Source organism: Narcine bancroftii, chromosome 6 (genome assembly GCF_036971445.1).
Source record: "Narcine bancroftii isolate sNarBan1 chromosome 6, sNarBan1.hap1, whole genome shotgun sequence".
NCBI classification, from domain to species: domain Eukaryota; kingdom Metazoa; phylum Chordata; class Chondrichthyes; order Torpediniformes; family Narcinidae; genus Narcine; species Narcine bancroftii.
In genome coordinates, this window is record NC_091474.1 from 167,721,318 (window position 1) to 167,743,024 (window position 21,707).

Below are 21,707 nucleotides of genomic sequence, written 5' to 3' on the forward strand. Positions count from 1 at the left end.
CTCCAAACAGAGTTTAGTTGTTTGTTTGACTAATATTCAAAATTAAATGTGGATTGTGCACTAACTCTTGGAAACAAGTCAACAGTTAATTACCCACCACTTACCTGTCGTCTCTCCTGTCCTCCAGATGTTCTGTTAAAGACTAACATTGGTAGAAATATTACAAATTTGCTTTGAGTGTAGCGAAATAGATCTTGCTGAAATCTGTGACCAATCTACATCTGGAACATCACTGAAACAGTGAATTTGTCAAATCCAGCATTTTGTAATTCTATATATAGTGATTTATCGCATCTTGTGCCAGCAATTTGAAAAATCTATCTAATTCTGCTAGCCCACAAAATATTTCCCTTCAAATGAGATGCCTTGTGGCTCTCAGCATCATTGTACAGAAAGATGTGACAGCATTGTATATGTGCCATGTTTATGGTTGAGCTCAAATTTGATGATAGTCAATTCCACTTTCCAAGTTCTGTCTGTTTGTATTCTTCAAGATTATAAAGTTAATCAATCTTCGACTAAAATAAACAGTGAACCTTCACAGTATTCTAGAATATAACATTTGGATAATTGCAACTTTTTGATGAAATGTCTAGACCATGTCCAAATGTCATGCTACTTATCCTGAGACTGTTTCTTAATTCTTGACTGTCTCACGTGAATCCAAGCAAGCCCTTTCAGAACTTTTGTACCATGATATGGCCTCAAATTGTAAAAGCAAGAATATTTTTAATTAATTTTTCTTCTCCTATCCCAGGAAGCTTCTTAGTTGCCTTGATTCCAGAGCAAATCTCCTTGGAAAGATCAGATTAGTGTCTTGCTTATAGTTTGATGAGCACGTATAGCTCTAACTGAAAATTCAATACAATTCAGGACAAAACTTATTTGGTTGGCATCTTATTTGTTTCCTCCTACACTGATGCAAAATGGCTACAAACCATACTGTTCATGCAATGCACTGGATTATCAAACAGCATTGGAAACCAATTACTTCTGTCAAAAATGGCAACGGAATGAAGAATATGAGTATGCTGCCACCTGCAATTTTCTATCACAATTTTTACAAAACTAGTGATATTAAAATATATTTGTATTACCTGAAATTCTGTGGGAGCAAATCTGAAGGGATACCTTCACCAGAAGGACTGTAGTAGTTTAACTGCCAGTTCATGCAAATGCAGTGAAGTTTGAATGTTGAGGGGAATGCAAGCTTTGGCAAAGTGCAAGAAAGAGCCATGGCCAGGTAATGAAACCTGGGATCAAGGGTATATTTGGAGCAGTTTTTAAGAACTGAGGCACAAGCTTTTTTTAAAAAAAAAGTAAATCAGGAATGCGAAAAGGGGACAGGAGTTAACTCCAGTAGACAACAAATTTTGTAAGTACGAGAAGAAAAATGGTAACTGAATTAAATATTTTCCCCAGACTGGGAGAATCCATGATCAGTAGGTCTGAGTTTAAGGTGAGGGAGAGAAATTTAATATGAACCTGATGGGTAACTTTTTTTTACACTAAGGGTGTTGAGTGTATGGAACAGGCTACTGGCGGAAGTGGCTGTGGCAGGTATTATTGCAGCATTTAAGAAAAGAAATTGGCAGATACATGATTAGGCTAGGTTTAGAGAGATATGGTGGGACTACTGTGGATGGAACATTTTGTTTGACATCGGCAAATTGGGCCGGAGCCTGTTTCCATGCTGTATGATTCTGACTAACCTCTTTAGGGTCAATTAGGGATGGGCAGCATGTCCTTTACCCAGTGATTATGCATCCTGTTAGAAACTAATGAAAGAAGAAATTGATAACAATTTATTTCACAATATTAAATGTAATTTTAAATATAAAGTACAGGTTGAGTACCCCTTATCTGAAATGCATTGGACCAGAAGTGTTTCAGATTTTATTTTTTTAATTTTAGACTAACGTGTTTAAAAATGTGAATAATGTTTTTTACTTGTCAAAAATACTTTATCTCTGCCTACAAAAAATAAATGCAGCACCAAATACTAGAAATTCTGCTGGGTGGCCAAAAACACTGAGTAATGCATGTAGGTCCTGGCAGTGATGATGGTTGGTAATAAATTGGCACCCAATTGTGGCTCAAAATTGTGGAGCATTTCAGAACTTCAAATAAAGATTGCTTGACCTGTAATAACTGGACAAACTCGGCAGGTCAAACTGTACTTTATGTAGCAAAGATACATAACTAACTTTTGGGCTTGAGCCCTTCATCAAGGTCTGAACAAAATTTAGACAGGTGCACATTCCCACAGGCAGGAGGTAATAGATGAATAAGAGAGGGAGGGCACACCAACAAGCAGGAGGAGGGGGAATGGGTTGGGGAGCTGGAGGAAAGAAGACCGAGAGAGGGAGAACGGGGAGTAGGCTAGCTGAAACTGGAGGTTGATGTTAATACCATCCAGTTGGAGAGTGCTCGGGAGGAAAATTAAGTGAAGACTACAGATGAGGTAGATGGCTCCTGCTGATTCACAAATGAAGTTGCTCCACTTGAAAGGACATTTTGGGGTCCCAAATGGCGGTGAGGTTTGAAGTGTGGGTGCAAGTGTGGCACTTCCTGCTGCTGCATGGGAAGGTGCCAAGAGGGCAATTAATGGGAAGAGATGAATGGATGAGGGAGTGGTCCCTTCGGAAGACAGAGAGTGGAAGATTTGTCTGATGGTGGGATCATGTTGGAGGTGGTGGAAATTACAGAGGTGGATGTGTTGGAAGCAGAGGCTTGGAGGGTGGTAGATGAGGACAAGGGGAATCCTGTGTTTGTTGCAGATGGGGCTGGATTAGATGAGCGGGAAATTGAGAAGATGTGGGTAAGGGCTGAATTGATGTTGGTGGAGGGGAAGCCACATTTCTGGAAGCAGTACATTTCATATGAACTCCTTCTGGAAGACCTCCTCTTGAGAACAGGTGAGGTAGAGAAATTGAGAGAAAGGAATATAATCCTTTTAATATACAAGTTTTTTGGTTGTCCTTTTGGTTGAAACTTGCAAATATTTTTTTTTTTACTTTGTTCATGCAGGTCTTTTCAGGGTTCTGATACCGGGGGAAATTCACCATCTTCAACTCTACCATCTTCCCAGATAAAAAATGTTGGTGAAAGTGAACTGAGTGCTTCTGCAGCTGAACTCCTTCAGGATTACATGATGACAGTAAGTTCCTGTTTGTGGCTTCATAGAACATGCTTTTGCTTTATAATTCTGCTGCATCAGTCAAATGTTATATTTTATAATATTTGTATAATCAAGGCCAAGGTTTAGACTGTAGCTGACCGCTATACACACACACACACACACACACACACACACACACACACACACACACACACACACACACACACACACACACACACACACACACACACACAGAGTGTGGCAGGTTAAGCTTACTGATTATTAGGTTTGGAAAGGCTGCTTTTATACTGTTCAAGTTCCCACCGTTTTTGTTGATTGAGTCAGCGGGAAAATCCATGCATATGAATGCCCTTCTTCCCCAGCCTGTTTCTGCTGAGTTAGCTGGGCAGCTTGGCTTAAGCCATTTTGGGGCTGTTGGCCTGATGCTGCCCTAGCTTCTACCCCGCTGCTTCATTGTCCTGGGAGTCGCTTTAGCGATCTCTGTCTGTGTCTGCTGCCCACTATGTGCCAGCTCGATCTCTGCAATTGCGGGCCGCCATATGAACCCTTCCCCCTCCCCCCCAGAACTGCCGTTGCAGTCTATAGTGTCTGTAGGTATAGTCCCTAAAGTCTTTTGTGGTCTGCCTCTGCGTTGAGTTGTTGATGTCTCCACAGATTCTGCTGGGTGTGTGTGTGGGCAGGCTTGAGTCTATCTGTAGTGAAGACCTTTGGTTTACCACTGATGTCCAGCTTGAAGGTGGCTCCGTTGACTTCTGCAGTGGTGAACAGTGGGGTCCTCTGCGTACAAACACTTACTCAGAGTTCTTGAGTTCTTTCGGGATGTTGCTCTTGGCTTGTCCATGTCTGGAGGGTGGGATCGGACCCAGGTTACCGACCTTTTCACGCAGCCTGTCCAGGAAGGTGGTTGTCTCCTCCTGCTGTCCTCTGGGCTGTGGAATGAAATCCCTGAGAACCGTGAGTGGGGCTTCGTAGACGAATTCAGCGGAGGATGTGTAGAGGTTTTCTTTCGGCTCTGTTCGGATGCCCAGTAGTGCCCATGGTAGTTCGTCCATCCAGTTGGGGCTCTTGATTCTGGTCATGAGAACGATCTTGAGGTGCCTGTGGAAACACTCCACCATGCAGTTGGCTTGCGCGTGGTATGCCACCGTATGGTGTAGCTAAGCACCCCACAGGTTGGCAATGTTGATCCACAAACTGGAGGTGAACTGTGCGCCTCTGTCAGAAGTGATGTGCTGTGGCAGTCCGAAACTTGCAATCCAGGACAAGAGGAATGCTTTGGCACAGGACCAGGTGGATGTGTCGGCCAGGTGGATTGCTTCTGGCCTCTGGGTGAAATGGTCGACCCCTGTGAATAGGTAGCGGAAACCCTGAGAGACTGTCAAGGGTCCCACAATGTCCACGTGAATTGGTCAAACCTGCATTCCATTGGCTTGAAAGGCTGTGGGGGGATCTTGGTGTGTTGCTGCACTTTAGCTGTTTGGCACTGCGTACACGCCTTGGCCCATCCCTGGATTGTTTTTGCAATCCATGCCACACATACTTGTTGGCCACCAGCCAGACCATAGTCCTGATGGATGGGTGTGCCAGCCCGTGGATGGAGTCAAAAACTTGTCGCCTCCATGCCTTTGGGACAATAGGTCGAACCTGCCCGGTGGCTACGTTGCACAGGAAGGTGGTAGTACCTGTGCCGACTGGAATGTCTTGAAGATGAAGGCCTGTGACAATTGTCCTGTACTGAAGGATCTCATCATCCTGCTGCTGTGCCTCTGCCAGTGCTGCGGTCCAGACCATTGACTAGGGAGTGGATGCTGTGTCTTGACAAGGCGTCCGTGACCACGTTGTCTTTGCCCAAGATGTGCATGGCGTTGGTGGTATATTCTGAGATGTAAGACAAGTATCTCTGTTGGTGGGCTGACCAGGGATAGGAGATTTTAGCCACGGCAAAAGTCAGTGGTTTGTGGTCCGTGGAAGCCCTTCCCTCAAGAAAGTACCGGAAGTGGCAGATGGCTAAGTACAGTCCAGCAGCTCTCTATCGAAAGTACTACTTTAGTTCAGGAGGCCGCAAATGTTTGCTGAAGAAAGCTAGAGGTTACCAACTTCCTTTTATCTGCTGCTCTAGGACTCCACCAATCGCTGTTCCTGAGGCATCGACTGAGAGCCGTGGGTGCATCTGGTCTGTGATGGGCCAGGAGTGCAGCTTTGGCCAGGGCTTTTTTGGTTTCCACAAACACACGTGCGGATTCATCGTCCTAGGTCTGGTCCTTCTCCTTGCTGGTCATCAGGATGAAGAGAGGGCGCATCACTCGAGCAGCTGCTGGGATAAACCAGCGATAAAAGTTTATCATCCCCACGAACTCCTGCAGACCTTTGGTTGGACTGGGCTTCGGGAAGCTGCGGATGGGCTCTATCTTGTCGGGCAGTGGTGTGGCCCCGTCCTTTGTAATCCTGTGGCTCAGAAAGTCGATGGTGTTCAGGCCAAACTGGCATTTGGCTAGGCCAGAACTCCTGCAGATGACTACAGAGATTTTGAAGGTGTTCCTGTCTGGTTCTACTTGCCACGAGGATATCGTCAAAGTAGACGAAAGTGCCGTCCAGGTCTCTGTCCACTGCGTCCATCAGTGGTTGGAATGTCTGTGCCGCATTTTTGAGCCCGAATGGCATCCTCAGGAACTCAAACATCTCAAATGGAGTAATGATGGCTGTCTTAGGGATGTCATCAGGATGCAATGTGATCTGGTGATATCCTCGCACGAGGTCCACTTTTGAGAATATTGTTGCCCCGAACAGGTTTGCTGCAAAAGCCTGGATGTGTGGCATGGGGTAACGGTCCAGGGTGGTGGCTTCATTGAGCCGGCGATAGTCGCCACATTCTCTCCAGCCCCCAGTTGCTTTAGGCACCATGTGCAGGGGTGAGGCCCAAGCCTGTCTGACCATTGAACAACACCCAACTCCTCGAGCTTGCGGAACTCCTCCTTGGCCAGTTGGAGCTTCTCCGGGGGAAGTTGTCTCGCCCTTGCATGGAGAGGTGGGCTTTTGGTCAGGATGTGATGTCTGATGCCGTGTCGAGGCATCTCCGCTGTGAACTGAGGGGAAAGAATTGCCAGGAATCCCGCTAGCCCCTTGGAGAACTCATCCTTCGAGCTGTGGACTGAGTCCAGGTGCGTTACTGGAAACCTAGTGCCCCTCAGTGCGATAGTCTGGTAGGTCTCGGTGTGGACGAGTTGCTTACCCTTAAGGTCCACTAGGAGGCTGTGGGCTCACAGGAAATCTGCTCCAAGGAGTGGTTGTTCCACTGCGGCCAGCGTGAACTCCCATGAGAAGTGACTGCCCCTGAACTGTTGCTCGGCCCTACACGAATGCCATAGGTCCATATACTGTTGTTGGCAGCCCTCAACGTGGGTCCTGCGCCTATTGCCCAACCCTCTCAAGGGTATCACGCTGACCTCTGCTCCTGTATTCACCAGGAAGCATCTGCCGACAGGCAGTTCCAGATGTACAGGAGGCTCTCTTGGTGGCCAGCCGTCGTGCCTAGCGTCGTTTCCCTGGAACTCGCAGGTGGACTGGCATCGGCGGGCCTCTGTGCCCCATCTCCAGTTTAGAAGCACCATTTGCCGCTGGACTTGCTCCTGCCTCTTGTCTGCTGTTCCTTGCTTGGGGCTGCTCTGGTCTGATTGTGGGACTTCTTTACAAGCCCCACGGTAGCCGAGCACTTCTGTTTCTGTTTCCACAGAACGTCTGCCCATGCTGTGACTTTGCGGGGATCGGTGAAATCCGCATCCACAAGGAGCAGTAGGATGTCTTCAGGCATCTGTTCCAGGAACACCTGCTCGAACATGATACCGAACTGCTCATCTCCCAGGAGGGCCAGCATCTCGATGATGAGTGCCGACGGGGATCTGTCTCCAAGACAATCCAGGTGGAGCAAACATGCTCCTCGCTCTTGCCGCAAGAGTCTGAATGTCTCGGTTAATAGCTCTTTGAAGGCAGTGTAAGTGCCTTCCGACGGTGGCCTGTGGATAAAGTTGGCCACTCTGTCTGTGGTTTGCGGATCCAAGGCGCTGACCACATGGTACTACCATGTGGTCTCTGCTGTGATGCCCCGAATCTGGAACTGAGACTCCGCCTGGTCGTTCCTGCCGTTTTTGGTGATTGACTGAGTCACCATATGAATAACAATAGAGGGCGGGAACGTTCATGCATATGAAGGCCCTTCTTCCCCAGCCTGTTTCTGCTGAGTTAGCTGGGCAGCTTGACCAACGCCATTTTAGGGCTGTTGGCCTGATGCTGCCCCAGCTTCTACCCCCGCCGGTTCTTTATCCTGGGAGTCGCTTTAGCAATCTCCCTCCGCGTCTACTGCTGGTCAATGTGCCGACCCGATCTCTGCAATTGCGGGCCACCTCAAGACCATACTGAGAATATAGCAGAAGTATTCAGGAATTATAATTCTTTGTCTCAAAGAATGTATAGATAACACTGGACAACGAAGATTTTGCTTGAACACTTTTGGGTGTATTTATGAATTTTGGGCTGCTGATCAAGAAAATCACCTTAAATGTTCCTATCATGAACCGCTTTTGTGATTTCCTGTTGTATTTTAAGTCTACTTCAAGCAAACAAAACCACGAAATGCAACATGTCATTGAAAATTCATTTTCTACATTCGCACTTGGACGAATCTTTTCTACTGATCTTGGTGCAGTCAGTGACAAACATGGTGAAAGATTTCATCAGGACATTGTGACCATGGAAAAGTGGTGTCAGGGCAACTGGAATCCATCAATGCTGGCCAACTATTGTTGGACACTGACAAGAGACATCAGATGCTGAATACAAACGGAAATCAGTGGCAAAACATTTTTGGGTCAGTTAAACTAACACAATGTGTCAGCATCATTATGTGATTAGACATGCTAAATTCAATAAAAGTTAATTTAATATTTTTCCAGCTTCCTACGTGATACAGCAAATCTAAAATTAACTGTGTTCAGCTTTAAATTGTCTATCATAATTGCCAATTTTCTTTCAGGAAGCAAAGCTTTGGAAAACATTTGTTGTCCAGTGTAGATAAACAGTGGCATAGCTGCTTTGCACAGTGGCCCACCTTGTCAAGCTGCTGCCTCAGCTCTCGTAATCTGCATTCAATTTTCACCCTTTGGTGCTGCCTGGAGTTTCATATTCTGCCTGTGATTTTGTGAGTTTCTGCTGGGTGCTCCAGTTTCCCATCAGATCACAAAAGATATGGATTGTTGGCTGGCAACTATAAATTACCTCCAGTATGCAACTGAAGTGTAGAATCTAGGGGACAGTGGATGGGAATGTGGGGAGAAATTAAAATATACTAGTGTGTGTATATATGTAAAAAAAAAGGAGGGTGGTTGATAGTGTGCATGCTTTCAATAGGCCAACGGTCCTGTTCTGGTTTATATTGCAATGATACTGATTCATATAAATCATGGAATGATCTAAGCTCTAAAACTTCGCTTTTACCATCCCTTTCACAGACAGCCCTTGTATTCTCTCCTTCCCAGTTACATATTTTGGGTACATTGACATCTTAATTTTGACAAATCAAAATTGAAGTGTTTACTCAGGTTGATCAGGTTACTCAGCTCTGATCCATTACTATAATAATTGAATTCTGTTTTGTAGCTGAGAACAAAGTTGACATCTGAAGAAATCCAAAGGTTCGCTATGCTACTGCATGAATATAGAAATGGTGCTTCAATCCATGAATTTTGCATCAGTCTTCGACAATTGTATGGTGATGGTAGAAAATTTCTATTACTTGGTACGTTATGGATTAAATGGGATTAGTTAAATGACTAATTATCAATACCTAATTGTTTTGTATTATAAATAGTGTTTGTTTGGTGTGTTAACAAAGTCGCAGCACTTGACAAAACTATCGAGTTGTACAGGTACACGATCCTTTATCCGGAACCCTTGGGAGACAGTGTGTTCCGGATTTCGGAAAACCCACCCGAATTGTGCTGCCATATCCACCTCCACCCCCTTCCAGTCACCTGGCCGTCTCACCCAGCCGGCTGTCCCCACTTGCCGGATTTTGGAGCTTTCCAGATTTTAGATGTCTGGATGAAGGATCGTGTACCTGTATATGTTGTATTTTAAATTATTAATCAAATGTCACTTAAAATTCTGGTAGATTCTTGTGCAAAAGCAGCTTTTCAAATTTTGGACTGGACTTTAAAACACTTTCTGATCAAGCTCACTTTCAGAAATGGAGCAAGATGCTAAAATGCAATTATTAGGGTGAATTTTGAATGGACCTCGTGCACTACAAAACAAAATTGATTTGGTCTTTTGGTTTAACTTCTGGGGTTTTAAATGTAGCTCTGCCTGAATATCATTTCCTCCCATTGCAAGTTGTAAAGAAAAATCTAATTTAACTTCAACCAAGCTGTTCTTGCTGCTGCCTTCACCTCTCGTCCTCTCCACCCCTCCCTACAATTCATTTTGGCATAAACAGCATTCAGTCTATTGAGGCTGTTTTCTCATTCTTGGCCAAGTGATTTAACATTGACCCAAGGGTGGCAAGTTGAATTCAATGTCACATGATGCACTGAAGCCACAAGTCTGTCGATCTTAAAAGTTTTAGTTAATGCAGAACTCCCCACTATGTTCCAGATTTCTACAGCCCTTTGTTTGAATTTTTTAAAATTTATTTGGCTAACACATTTTGTCAAATATAATGTTTTATGTTCAAAATATAATGTACATACTTTTGATGATCACATTGTTCCTAGTATACAAAGTGGCTTGGTGGGTCCACTGAACCATCCTTAATAATACACCTTAAAATCAATATTAAGTATCAAAGTTGACAAATTCTGAACTTGAAATAACTTTCTGATATTTTATTGTTATCCTCTATCATTCATGATTTTAACCATGCTCTGCATTTCTTTAAGCTCTGCTGTTTATTCCCTGCTAGCTTGATTGGTCTTGTGGGCTATCTGTTCATTTATTGGAAAGAGTATCCATTTTCTGCCCTTACTTCCAATGATTAAAGGGAACTAATTAAGTTGTGCCATTATTTGCTTGAAATCATTAAGTGCGAACTGCAGAGTTCAAATTTAACTAAATAAAAACAGTGCTTGAAAAGTTCAGCAGGTTGGGCAACATCAGTGGAGAGAGAAAAGCAGTTAACATTTTGTATAGACAACGGGCTGCAGAAAACAAGTGTCTGAGGTGTAGAGCGAGAAACTCAAGTGATGCAAATGCTCACAAAGTGTGAGTAGTGAAGTGTTAATCACAACTAATTTATCTGGAGGAGATGCAAATATGGACGAGAGAAGGGTAAAAAAAAACTGTTGGAGTATAAAGTGCACAACAATACAGTGCTGGAGATCCCAACAGGTCAGGCAGCATCTGTGAAGATGGAAATCTAGTTAATGATATAGGCTGATAACTTTTCGTTAGACCTGACAAGTTCTGATTTATCGTGTAAAAAGTGATTATTTGAAATTGAATTTGGTGTAAAGTTCTGAGAACAGAAGATGTGTTCTGCAAAGGGAATATTGCAGAATAGTTCTGTCCTGTCTGAAAGAGTGACTGAGCATTTATCATTTTAATGCTCCATGACCACCCCCCAACTTGCAAATCTTTGCCTCCTAAACATCTCAACATGTGTTTGTGTATGTCCATTTAAATCATATTAAGGAATTGCTGAAGTAACAAAAACACAACAATTCATGTTATTCCTGATGTTTACAAATGCAGCTTTGATTTCATTTTTGCGAAGTGTTTTCCTTTTAAAATGTAGCTGCCACGTTCCAAGCAAGATTAACTTGAACCATTTTGGATTTTGTGCCAGTGAAAATTAGACCTCTTTTCAATTTTTACTTCAATGTTGCTTTAATTGAATTTTTCACCCATGTTCCTGAATCCCTTTATTCTTCAGCCCAAGTCAGCACCTTTTCAATGTTGATATTGTTTTTAAATTAATAATTCTGTGCTACTGGCTCTTTTTTTATATTCTGTGAAAACTAACACAACTTGTTGCAAAATGTTCTCAAATTGAGTGCCACCTGTAAATTCTGAGTGAGCTGTAAATTCAAATAATAAGGGTCCTAGCAATACCCTGTTTAACACTGCTTTCTAACTTATTAAAAATCTGAACAGCTATTCATTGGATCTACCCTTTTCCTGGACATTTTCATGTATCACTTGCCAGATGTGTATCAATCTCCTTTTCCTGTCTTTGGTCTCTAACCAACCATGTTTCATTCTGCTTCATATACTTCGTTGCTATCTAAAGACTGAATGCAGCAGTACTACCTGTTTAAATTTTACTTTCCTTTTTTTTCAACGTAATTTATCTTTTGTGCTGGTAAAAGAAAACAGAAAAAAAATGCTGGAAAGTTGCAGAATTTGTGGTGAGCATTAATGTTTTAAGACAAAAACCTATCATTAGAACCTAAAAAAAAAGTTGCAGAGAAGGATGAGATGGATGAGAATCTGATTGGATGATGACCAAGAACAGTAATGACAAATGTTGGTGCCAATTGAGAGAAGTTGGTGAGGCTTGTTAATCAGATGCAAAATGGGAGGGGGTGGTGATGGGCATGTTGGGAAAGACAAAAATAGTGCTAGAACTAAGATGTACAGGAGAAAAACATAGATGGCAGAAAGATAAACTCAAGCAAAACCAATGGTGGTTCTCCTGCCTTTATTATTTGGAGGAAGTGAACAGTTAAATGTGAGATGTTGGGAGGACTGCTTGTTCTTCATTCTGGGAAGATGTGAAGTGCTTCAGCTGTGACCTTGGTCACCTCTTTGTCCCAATTGGTTGAATTTCAATGTGTCCAGTCCCTCTCGATCCCACATCTGGAAGGACTGTGGGCTGTTCACATCTTCATTGAACATGAGTCTGAGGCATGTCTGGCATGATCTTTGTTTCAGTTGTACCTGGGTTGAGGGGTGGGGAGTGAACAGGCATTTCTATTATATTGGTTATTGTTTTGGAACTGGTTCTTGATTTTGTACAGAACTCTGAGCATTGCCTCTGCACATCATTTCTGACTCTTCCCTTAGTGTGTTAGGAGAAATCGATGGAGTAATTGATTTGCAGAACATTCTTTTCAAGGTTAACCTAAATTTCTTGTTGGCTGTCGTTTTTTTCCATCCTGTTCCCATCATGACCTCACTGGCATCTTGTGATATTTCTTCAAAGCCTAAAGAAACCTCAAACTGGCATCTCATTTTGAATGTTCCTTTTGTTGCTGGTACTTAATCCCAAACCAATTTCAGCAGAAGATTTTTGCTTCAATATCTGTCTTGCAGTCCTAGCATTTTTTCCTGTTATTTGTGTCTCCTGTTTACAGCTTTCAACAAACTATCTGTGAATAACAAGCTAGCACCACAACTTCCATTTGTCTTGTTTGGTTTACATCCTATCACAGGTATTCCCTATGCTTTCTTTAAACCCCCTTCCCCTCTATAATCTAAAGCATCATTGTTCTCTAAATTTTGTAATAAGATAATCAATGTTAATTGTATATCTCTGGATGCTGCTTGGCACTTCAACCATTTTCTGTATTTTTATTGCCTTTGCTTGGGCCTCATTCAAATTCAAGCTTTATGGTGTTTGTTCCTTATAATTTGTACATAATATCATATTGTTGGTTATCTATTTAAGTTACCATTATGGATTTGAATGTTGATTGAAGAGTCTTTGGCTGACTATTCTGTAATAATGTGGTTCAGCAAATTAACCTGGAAAAGCAATCCAGAATTTTCCTTTTGCTCCAGTTTGGCTTTGTCATTCATTTGGTGGTGGTGTGCTAAAGATTTTGAATTTTGAATTTTAATTGTTGAATCTTTTTTTCTACTTGATCATTTCTTTGATTTTGTTTTGAAGCTGTTTTAAGTTGTAGTTGTGGAAAATTAAATTGTACTGGTCTCCATTGGCTATTAAATTTGAATTGCTGTGGTGAGATACCAGGTGGAGCCAGAAGCTTCCCCAAAGATTGGACTTGATTTTCCATTCAATATATTGTAGCAAAGTAGTTTGGCATAGTTTTGATGCAGGTAAGAATTTGGATTAAAATATGAGTTAGACCACACTTTGTAGCTTATTTCTGAAGAACGATGAATAGCAATAATTCCATAAGGAGAGAAACATTTTCATAGTTAACAATACAGCTGGCCACCAGATTCTCAATTGCTCAGATTTGTTCTTGTTCTGTTTAAATTTTACTTTTTAAATTTAAAAACAAAACTCATTGTCTTTTAGGACTCCGACCTTTCATACCAGAAAAAGACAGCTTGCATTTTGAAAACTTTCTGGAAACCATTGGTGTCAAAGATGGAAGGGGTATTATAACAGACAGTTTTGGCCGTTGCAGAAGGACTTTAAGTAATGCATCCAATTCGACTACCAATGGCAATGGAGCAACTGCAGGCTCAGATGATCAATCGGTGCCTTCCGAAGGGGATGAATGGGACAAAATGATCTCTGATATCAGCCATGATATAGAGGCTCTTGGTTGTAGTATGGATCATGATTCATCTTGAAAATGAAATATTTGCACATCCTGTTAATGGCCTTCAGACTTGGACAGATGTGTTCTTAAATGAAGTTTACTACAATGTGAATATTTAAATGAATTGTTAAAACATTTCTACAAAATGAAGAACATGAAATCATGCCATAACTTTTTTATTGTAGAAAATATTGCATATTTGTATTCAAACTTTTTTGTAACTGCAAATACAGTAGTTGTTAGGCTTGATTGTTACAGTAGTTGGCAAGGCCTTCCAGGACCTATCACATGATTTTATATCCCACATGCACAAGGTTACATATTACAGTATACTGTGATGTCAGGGATTATTTGATTCCATTTTGGACTGATCTTCCCAGTTTTGCCCTGTAGCTTCAAGAATCTGAATGTCTCAACTCCATGGTGTTTGTGCAGTGTGATTGATGCTCCCTAACGCCAGCATCTAAAACTGCACACTTTAGTTGCTGCGTATATTAATGGTTGTACATTAAATGTAACTAAATTTGTCTGAATGTGACCAAAATAGGCAGTCTTTTGGTGAGGAGACAGGTGTTGGTTGACCATTGAGGGGGACAAAATAATTAAACTTGTATACTGCTGCAAAGCATTATACAAATCACCTTTTAAAATCTTCTATTAGCTGTATTTTGGGAGACTTCATTATCCTGCAGTAGACTTGGCATTCTTCTGTCAACCAAGTACTTTAAGGATTTCTGCAACGTTTGTCTATTTTCCTTCAATATCAATAATCTGCTCCATTTTTTTTTTGAAAAAAGGAACTTGTTATTGTGATATATTATGAAAGAGGATATCAATTAATAATTTTCTTTAAAACAAAAAGTTAACGTTCAAGTAAAATGAGCAGGGTACACCATAATGGTGTTTGCATAGATAACTTTTTTTAAACTGTAGTATATTTATGCACACCCAATGCAAATATTTTTAACAATCAAAAAAAGGCATTATAAACAGGATTATTCAATCATGTCCCATTTAATTAAACATTTTGGTATTATGCTGCTTTTTCATCTAATGAAAACAGATGTTTTTTTTTACAAGTGTCATGCACCTACAGCAAATAGTAACTAAAACTTGGATACTTGTCCTTTTGGGTGCGCATATAAATGATTCTGCGACCCATTTTAATTCTACAAATTTATTTATTGGATTCCTTCAGGATTTTGAACCATTGCATGTACTACATTGCTATTTGTATGGCAATGTGCAGTGGATAAAATGTGTGAATTTTTGGTGCATAACTGGTAATCCTGTAAAACCTCTGGGTTTTACTAGTGATGTACATGAAATGGTTCTTGGATCATTTGCATTCTTGATTAGGAGTGGATGTGGAAGTTTCAGTATCCTATCTATTGTTTGGCATGAAGTCGATTAGTAGTGATATTTTGTATCCTTGGGTTGTAAACTTGTTTGCCATATAATACTAATACATTTCAGTTACTGTTGATGATTAATTTCATTTTTTTAAAATTGAATACGAGTGACCTTATACTGGAAAACTGCATTATGGGTTTCCCAGTCGAGATGTATCCAGGATGGGTGTTTGTGTATGTAGTGCAATTGCCATCTATTAAATATTGAAAAAAGGATTTGGGAAGTACAACCATGTCTTGAAGAGCAATTTCAGGTCCAGGTAAATGTGTTGGGATATTTGGGTATGTGATGGGAGAAATCAAGCAACAGAAATAGCCCACTCTGGTTAAATATTAGAATTAATTACACATTTTCTTATACTTTATCATTGAGATAGTGGTTTGTTTTACTACATTTTGGCTGAAATTAGTTTAGAATCTTGTCTCCAACCTGTGCATATACTTCCTCATTTATAACGGCTTGGGCTTTGCCGCAAGATTTGTTGTAAAACCTGACCAGCCCGAGTAAACCATAGGTTCATGCTAATTACAATATCCAAAACAACATTGCTGCCTGTACAAATGCACTGAATTATTGGCAGCACCTTTTGAGGTTTCAATTTTAAATCTTATATAGATTGAAATTCCAAAATGCTGCCAGTTTTGAGGAGTCAGTCCATCATTGCTATAACAAAAACTGGGCCTTTTGTGCAAGAACTGTAGTTAAAAATAATTGAACATGTATAAAAGATTGTAATTTTTGTGGCACTAATGAAGTGCTTTCTATGAAGTTTTAGTTATTGCGTTCGAACTGTAGACTGTGAATTATGATGGGGAATGATTGGCCTTTGGAAAAACTTTTGACTGCCACTGGCAGCTAATTGGAATGATGGTGATGCAATCTGCTGTGAGTTACAAATATTTAGCATGTTCTTGCACTGTCAGCTGATGCAGCCCAGAAATTTAAAATTAAAATTGGGATTCTAACCCTGATTTGGTCATGGAAAAACCATCTAACAGTACTCACCAAATCTAGCTTTCTATAATCACTCGTGATAGTTTTACATAGCTTGATAATTTATCTCTTTCACACAAGTTTTAGCACAGGTAGTCCCTGACTTATGACTGTAATGGGAACTGAAGAATTGGTCATATCTCAGAATGGACACGTCTGAATTTTGCCCATGTGCGTGGAGTACCAAAGTCTTAACGCGAACTTTTTAATCAAATCTTTTGATGATAACAACTTAAGGTTTCCTAAATTTGTCTGTCAACCTTGGCAAATCTTTCCACATTCTAGTCCATGCTTACCTTGTTAGTTGGAGTTCCAGGGTCCTGGGGCTGGGTGCAGCCATCTTGATTTCTGTGTGCAGGCATGAGTGGTTGGCGCATGCACCAGTCTTCAGTAGGTTCGTGTATTGGAGTTTGGTTGGTGCATGCATGAGTTGAGCACCCTGATATTGAATTCATGCCCTTAACTCTTGCACGTGCGCTAATTGAACTTCATTACGCAGACCCACCGCGGATGTACCAACCGAAGACATGCGCCCAGGAGTCAAGGCGGCTGCACCCAGCCTATGGACACTGGGACGCTGACTAACAAGGAAAGAATGCACATTTTGGCTCTTGCATGCCCTGAATCCCTGCTATTGTTTGAAATACAACATAAATTTTACAGTTTTAATTTTTTTTAAAAATTCAGTCATATGTGCAGATGGACACAAGTTGCATAGGTCGCAAGTCAGAGTACCTGTAGTTAATTTGGGCTGCAATACATTGCATGCTCTGGTTTTTATTTTCCCTGCACATGTTTACCTAGGGTGTCCTGATTCTAATGATCATTTGGTGGGCTTTAATGAAATGGAAGCCTGTATCATAAATGTTTTTTTTAATTCATGTTACAAAGGGACACTTTTATAATTTTCTCAGCTAGAAATTGAATCACTGTACAGATGAAGTGGTGACTTGGCAAACTGAAGTAGAGTTTTGCTAGAATTTTACTTTTAACCAAAGTTAACAGTATTATAGTTGCAGTTATTGTAAGGTAATATAGTAATGCAGCACCTTTCCAGTAAGGAGAATACTTTGCCCCTTTTGAAGATAACAGAACACAATTTTTTTATCCTGCAATTGCTTTGGGATATGTGCATTTTGCACTAAGCTTGTGGAGCAATTAACTTATCAAATGATGCGTAATTGAACCTGTAGTATACATTATCCAGTTACCAAAATATTCTGGTAAAATTAATTCCTTGACCATGGAGGGTGTAACTGTTTTCAGGACGACAAAGCTGTATTCTAAGGTAGTTCAAATGCATATTTATTTCTAGATCTATTTATGTTGTCAGTTTAATAAATGTTGCAATATTGCAGTGTTCCTATGTAGGGAATTGTTCCGGCTTGCATATTTTGCCTATTTTTTTAATCTACATTGTTACATTGCTCCATTTTTAAGTTTCTTAACTCAAATTTTCTGTCTTGTTAGAGATTTTGTGTTAATGGTCAGTATTAATGTGTACTGGCACCATCTGTAGCAAAGTTGTGGTTTTTGCAGTAATTTACATTTCAGGTATTGCACTTGATTACAATTGAGGTTGTTATAATTCAAATATTTCATGTACACTGACAAAAGATTAAAAAAATTTCACTTTGCAATCTATGATATCAACTTTTATGAAAATAAGAACTCTGCATCACAACTATCCACAACATCTGCAGCCAGACGCAATCTACCTCCACTCCAAATGAAGATATCACTGGGAGCAAGTTGCCTCATCCATAGTTGTTTATTTTGAGAGCATGGAACATTTTGTCTGCAGTACTCTGCTCTCCCTAGTGTTTCTAATACCTTATCTCTGCTGGTTTTTTTTTTATCCCCTGGCCAGCTTCAGAGTAATTTCTAACTCCTGTCTTTCCAGCTTTAGCACGTTGCTAGAAATAGCAGTGACATTCATAGTTGTCTACACTTTTTTTAAACTCAAAAGCAGTCCTAATGTCTTCAGTCAATAATTTTTCCATTGGTTACTGAGGCTTCAACAGTCTCCATTCATTTTCCTAAAACTGAATATTCAATTCTTTCCTTGTGATAGGTTACCGATTGTCTCAACCGGCTCCTTGTTCCATATAACGTTCAATATTATTTCACCTTGGTGATGCCATCACCAATCCCCCTCCACTTTCTGAAGGGATGGAACCTCTCTAACATTGGGAAACACTATATCAACAGTCTCTTGCCTTCCTATTGTGCAAGTGGGAAGTGCTCTTCCAGTCTATTTGCTACTCCCTCAGTGCCAGAAACAATGACATGTTCTAAATTCAAAGTACAGTAATACACTATTTTGGCTAATCATGAAAAATGTACTTTGAAACCTGATGCAAATTGCATGACTCCAAGCTTTCAATTGCAAATAAATTTCTTGCCTGATGTGTGCTGTTGCTCCTGCTCTTCTATTAAAGTTAAACAAATTGTTGGAACAGCTTCTTGTCCTTTTGGTGGTTTCCTATTTTCCAGAGTCTGTTGTGTGTTTAACTATTTTGGTTAACAACTGATCCAATATTTTGGGGTAGTTACTGTTGGTAACAATTTTGCATTGTTTTGGGCCAATGATCTTTCATTTCTGTGACTGCTTTGTGACAACTGTTTCCAGCATGTGTTCCAGACTAATCTTGTTCCATTACCCTCTTGCCTTGCTTGTACTCTTGTTTCCAATCCATTGTGGGTATTTGATTTTTTTTTAAAGCCATGTCACTCTCAATATTTGGAATATGTTGTGCCTTAAACCAATTTTCAAAGGGCAGACCTGGCATGTTAATTCGGTTTCTTAACTTGGATATTTCCAGTAAAAATTGTTGGAATATCTTGGGTAATTCCTTGGGGTGAAGGATGATTTCCACTGTGGATTGAGAAATCTGTGGTGAATAATGAGACTATTGTGGGGAAATTGAGCAGATGAGAACTGTTGAGGCAGATGGATCATTTGAGGTGGTTTACTCCTTCCATTGTTTGACAAAGCTTGTGTTGGTGCATAGCTTGGAGATTAGTTATATCATCCTAAATGCTCTTTCAATTTGGACACGAGTCAGATTCCTAGCAATTAATAGGAATGTTGTACATCTTTAAAGAGGCTTTGAACTTATTTTTCTATCCATCTAGTAATCTCTTGCCTCCACATCTTGGAATGTCTATTTTGGATGTGCATTGTCAGATGTGAACCAAGTGTCTTGCCAACAGAATGACTGAATATAATTAAAGATTCATTAATGGAGATATTTCCATGAAAGAGGACAATTTTTCCATAAATTACCATTCATCTTTTTCTAGAGCCTAAATGACTGTTGTAAATAGTCTAGGTCTCTGCTGTTGCCTGGTTGACCACTAGTTTTATCTTCAGATAACCTTTCAGAATTAACTGTGTGCTGACATATTGCAGATTAATTTTTGCCTGTATTTGTCAAACCTTTGGACAGATTGGTTGGGGACTTTTGCAGTGTAAGGCCTTTCTTCAAAGAAAGAATTGATGGCTTGGAGAAAGGGCTATGAACCTGTACAAAGGCAAACATTATTGGCACAGTGATTTGACTGAATATTCCCTGGCAAAAGCATACATTCAAATAATTTCTAGTTTTTATTGGATTAGCAATATATCTTGCATAAGAAATGAATGAGTAGTCTTGATCTAAGCTATTTTATCATGGATGTTGCCCTTTGCAAAAGTAACTTGCCCAGTGACTTGGATGAAGGAGCTAAAGTATGAGAATATGTATTGCATATTGATGAGGGGGCACTAATTTGCAAGGAAATAATTAAAACCATTTTGGCTTTGATACTCTTCAACCCTGCTTTCTAGAAATGGGGAAAAAAGGTAGTAACTAAAAGGATTGTATTGAGGTGAGGATTATAATGTTAAGAGAATAAAGTTTGTTTATTGTCAAGTGCTGAGGTACAGTGAGAGGTGGTTTACTGAGCAGTCCATCTAGTCAACCCAGACTAGAAGTAAAAACACAGTAGAGTTACAGAAAAATCAGTTAAAACAGCAAAAGCAACATTTTACCAGTAAGAGGTTTGTTCGGGAGTCTCAGTGGAAACATCCTTGAATTTGGTGGTGTGATCTTATGCCTGTGAATTTTCCTGATGTGAGGAGTGTGTGAGTGGGATGAATATGTTGAGTGCTTTTCTAAGGCAGTAGGAAGTTCAGATAAAGTTGATGGGACTTGTGTGATGGCCTTAAGCTGCATTCACACTTTTCTGCAGTTCCAGTCATGGCTGGAGTGCATACCATGCAGTGATGCATTCTGACAGGATTCTTTCAGTGATGCATCTATAAAGGTTGTTGGGGAACATGAGTGATATGCCAAGTTTCCTCAGGTTTCAGAGGAAAAGGTGGCACTGGAGCACTTTCTTTGCCATCACACTGATGTTCAAGGATCCTTTTATTGTCATGTATATTTCCTGTTTTGTATTATCGCCATTAGCATTGACTGGTGCCCCAGTACCAAGATAGGGAAGCAAAAGAGTCCCCTCCAAAACTGTGGATTCACCTGCAGTGCTCCCGCAGCCTCAAAGACTCCTGTACTATCCATTAGAAACTCTTGCTCCAGATCCACACCTTTGATATGATCAGGAAGCTTTCAGTGCCTGAGACCCTTCTTGCCCACCCCCCCTCACAAATCCAGGTTCTGATATTTGCTTTCCATGAGCAAATCTCCAGCAACCCACAGCCTGTGTCAGTCCTTCAACCACAAGTTGGCAGCAGCCCGCAGCTTGTGCGAATCCGACTACGTCACCAAAAGCTGCTGAGCCCCTTGCTGGTCACTGCCATGGTCACCTTCCTGTAGAATGGTCTCCCAGGCTTCTCATCAAGAGGGTGTTGCCCTATTTATGAAACCTTATGCCCATCTGTTGCTTCTGGAGTCTGAAATTCCTTGTGGTTTGCTACCCAGCACAGGTGCTCCCATTCTTGGGCACAGACCTACATGGTTACACGAAATTAAAAAGCACTATTGGATCCTTTAACAGGCTTCTTAAAGCCTGTATGGTGCAGTTGGGACCATGACTGGGCAGTAGGTCCTGTGTGGTAGCGCTGTGTCTGCTCCCTGCTCTCTTGGATCTGCTCTAGCAGGTAGAGGTTTACTCTTGGGAATGCAAAACTGCCATCTCCACCTCAGTATCATTGATACAAGCAGGAAAGGGAACTTTTCCCCTCTTATAGAGATCTGTGACCAACTTTACTGATTTTGAGGAAGAATATAGAACACAACAGCACAGTACATGGCCTTTGCCCCTTGATGTTGGGCTGACCCATGTATTCCTTCAAGAAAAGTATTGAACCCTCCCTATCCTGCAGCTGTCTATTCTTCCATGTTTGAGCTTGTCCAAGAGTCTTTTAAATGCCCCTAACGTTTCAGCCTCCTCCACCATCCTTGGTAAGGCTTTCCAGGCACCTACAACTCTCTGGGTGTGTGTGTGGGTGTGGCTCTCGCTCTCGCCTCCTGTCGATGCCTCTCATCTTGTACACCTCCAACTCTCTTCTCATTCTTCACTGCTCCAAAGAGAAAAATCCCAGCTTTGCTAACCTTGCCTCACAAGATTTATTTTCCAATCCAGGCAACATCTGGTAAAACTCCTCGGCACCATCTCCACAGCCTTCCTCTAATGAGGTGACTAGAACT

General features: G+C 41.0%; 1 protein-coding gene across 4 annotated transcripts in view; it reads left to right on the plus strand.

Annotated features, from left to right (window-relative positions):
* Positions 1-21,707, plus strand: part of ccm2 (CCM2 scaffold protein) — a 100,803-nt gene that overhangs the window by 57,512 nt on the left and 21,584 nt on the right. For 2 of the 4 annotated variants that reach the window (XM_069886628.1, XM_069886629.1), the window contains exons 8-11: positions 3,031-3,160; positions 8,792-8,930; positions 12,487-12,564; positions 13,398-17,693. In XM_069886628.1, coding sequence (XP_069742729.1) covers positions 3,031-3,160; positions 8,792-8,930; positions 12,487-12,564; positions 13,398-13,678 — 628 coding nt within the window. In that variant the 3' untranslated portion in view covers positions 13,679-17,693. Of the gene's footprint in view, positions 1-3,030; positions 3,161-8,791; positions 8,931-12,486; positions 12,565-13,397; positions 17,694-21,707 lie in introns of those variants that run through there. The other 2 variants (XM_069886630.1, XM_069886631.1) reach the window with 2 other exon arrangements.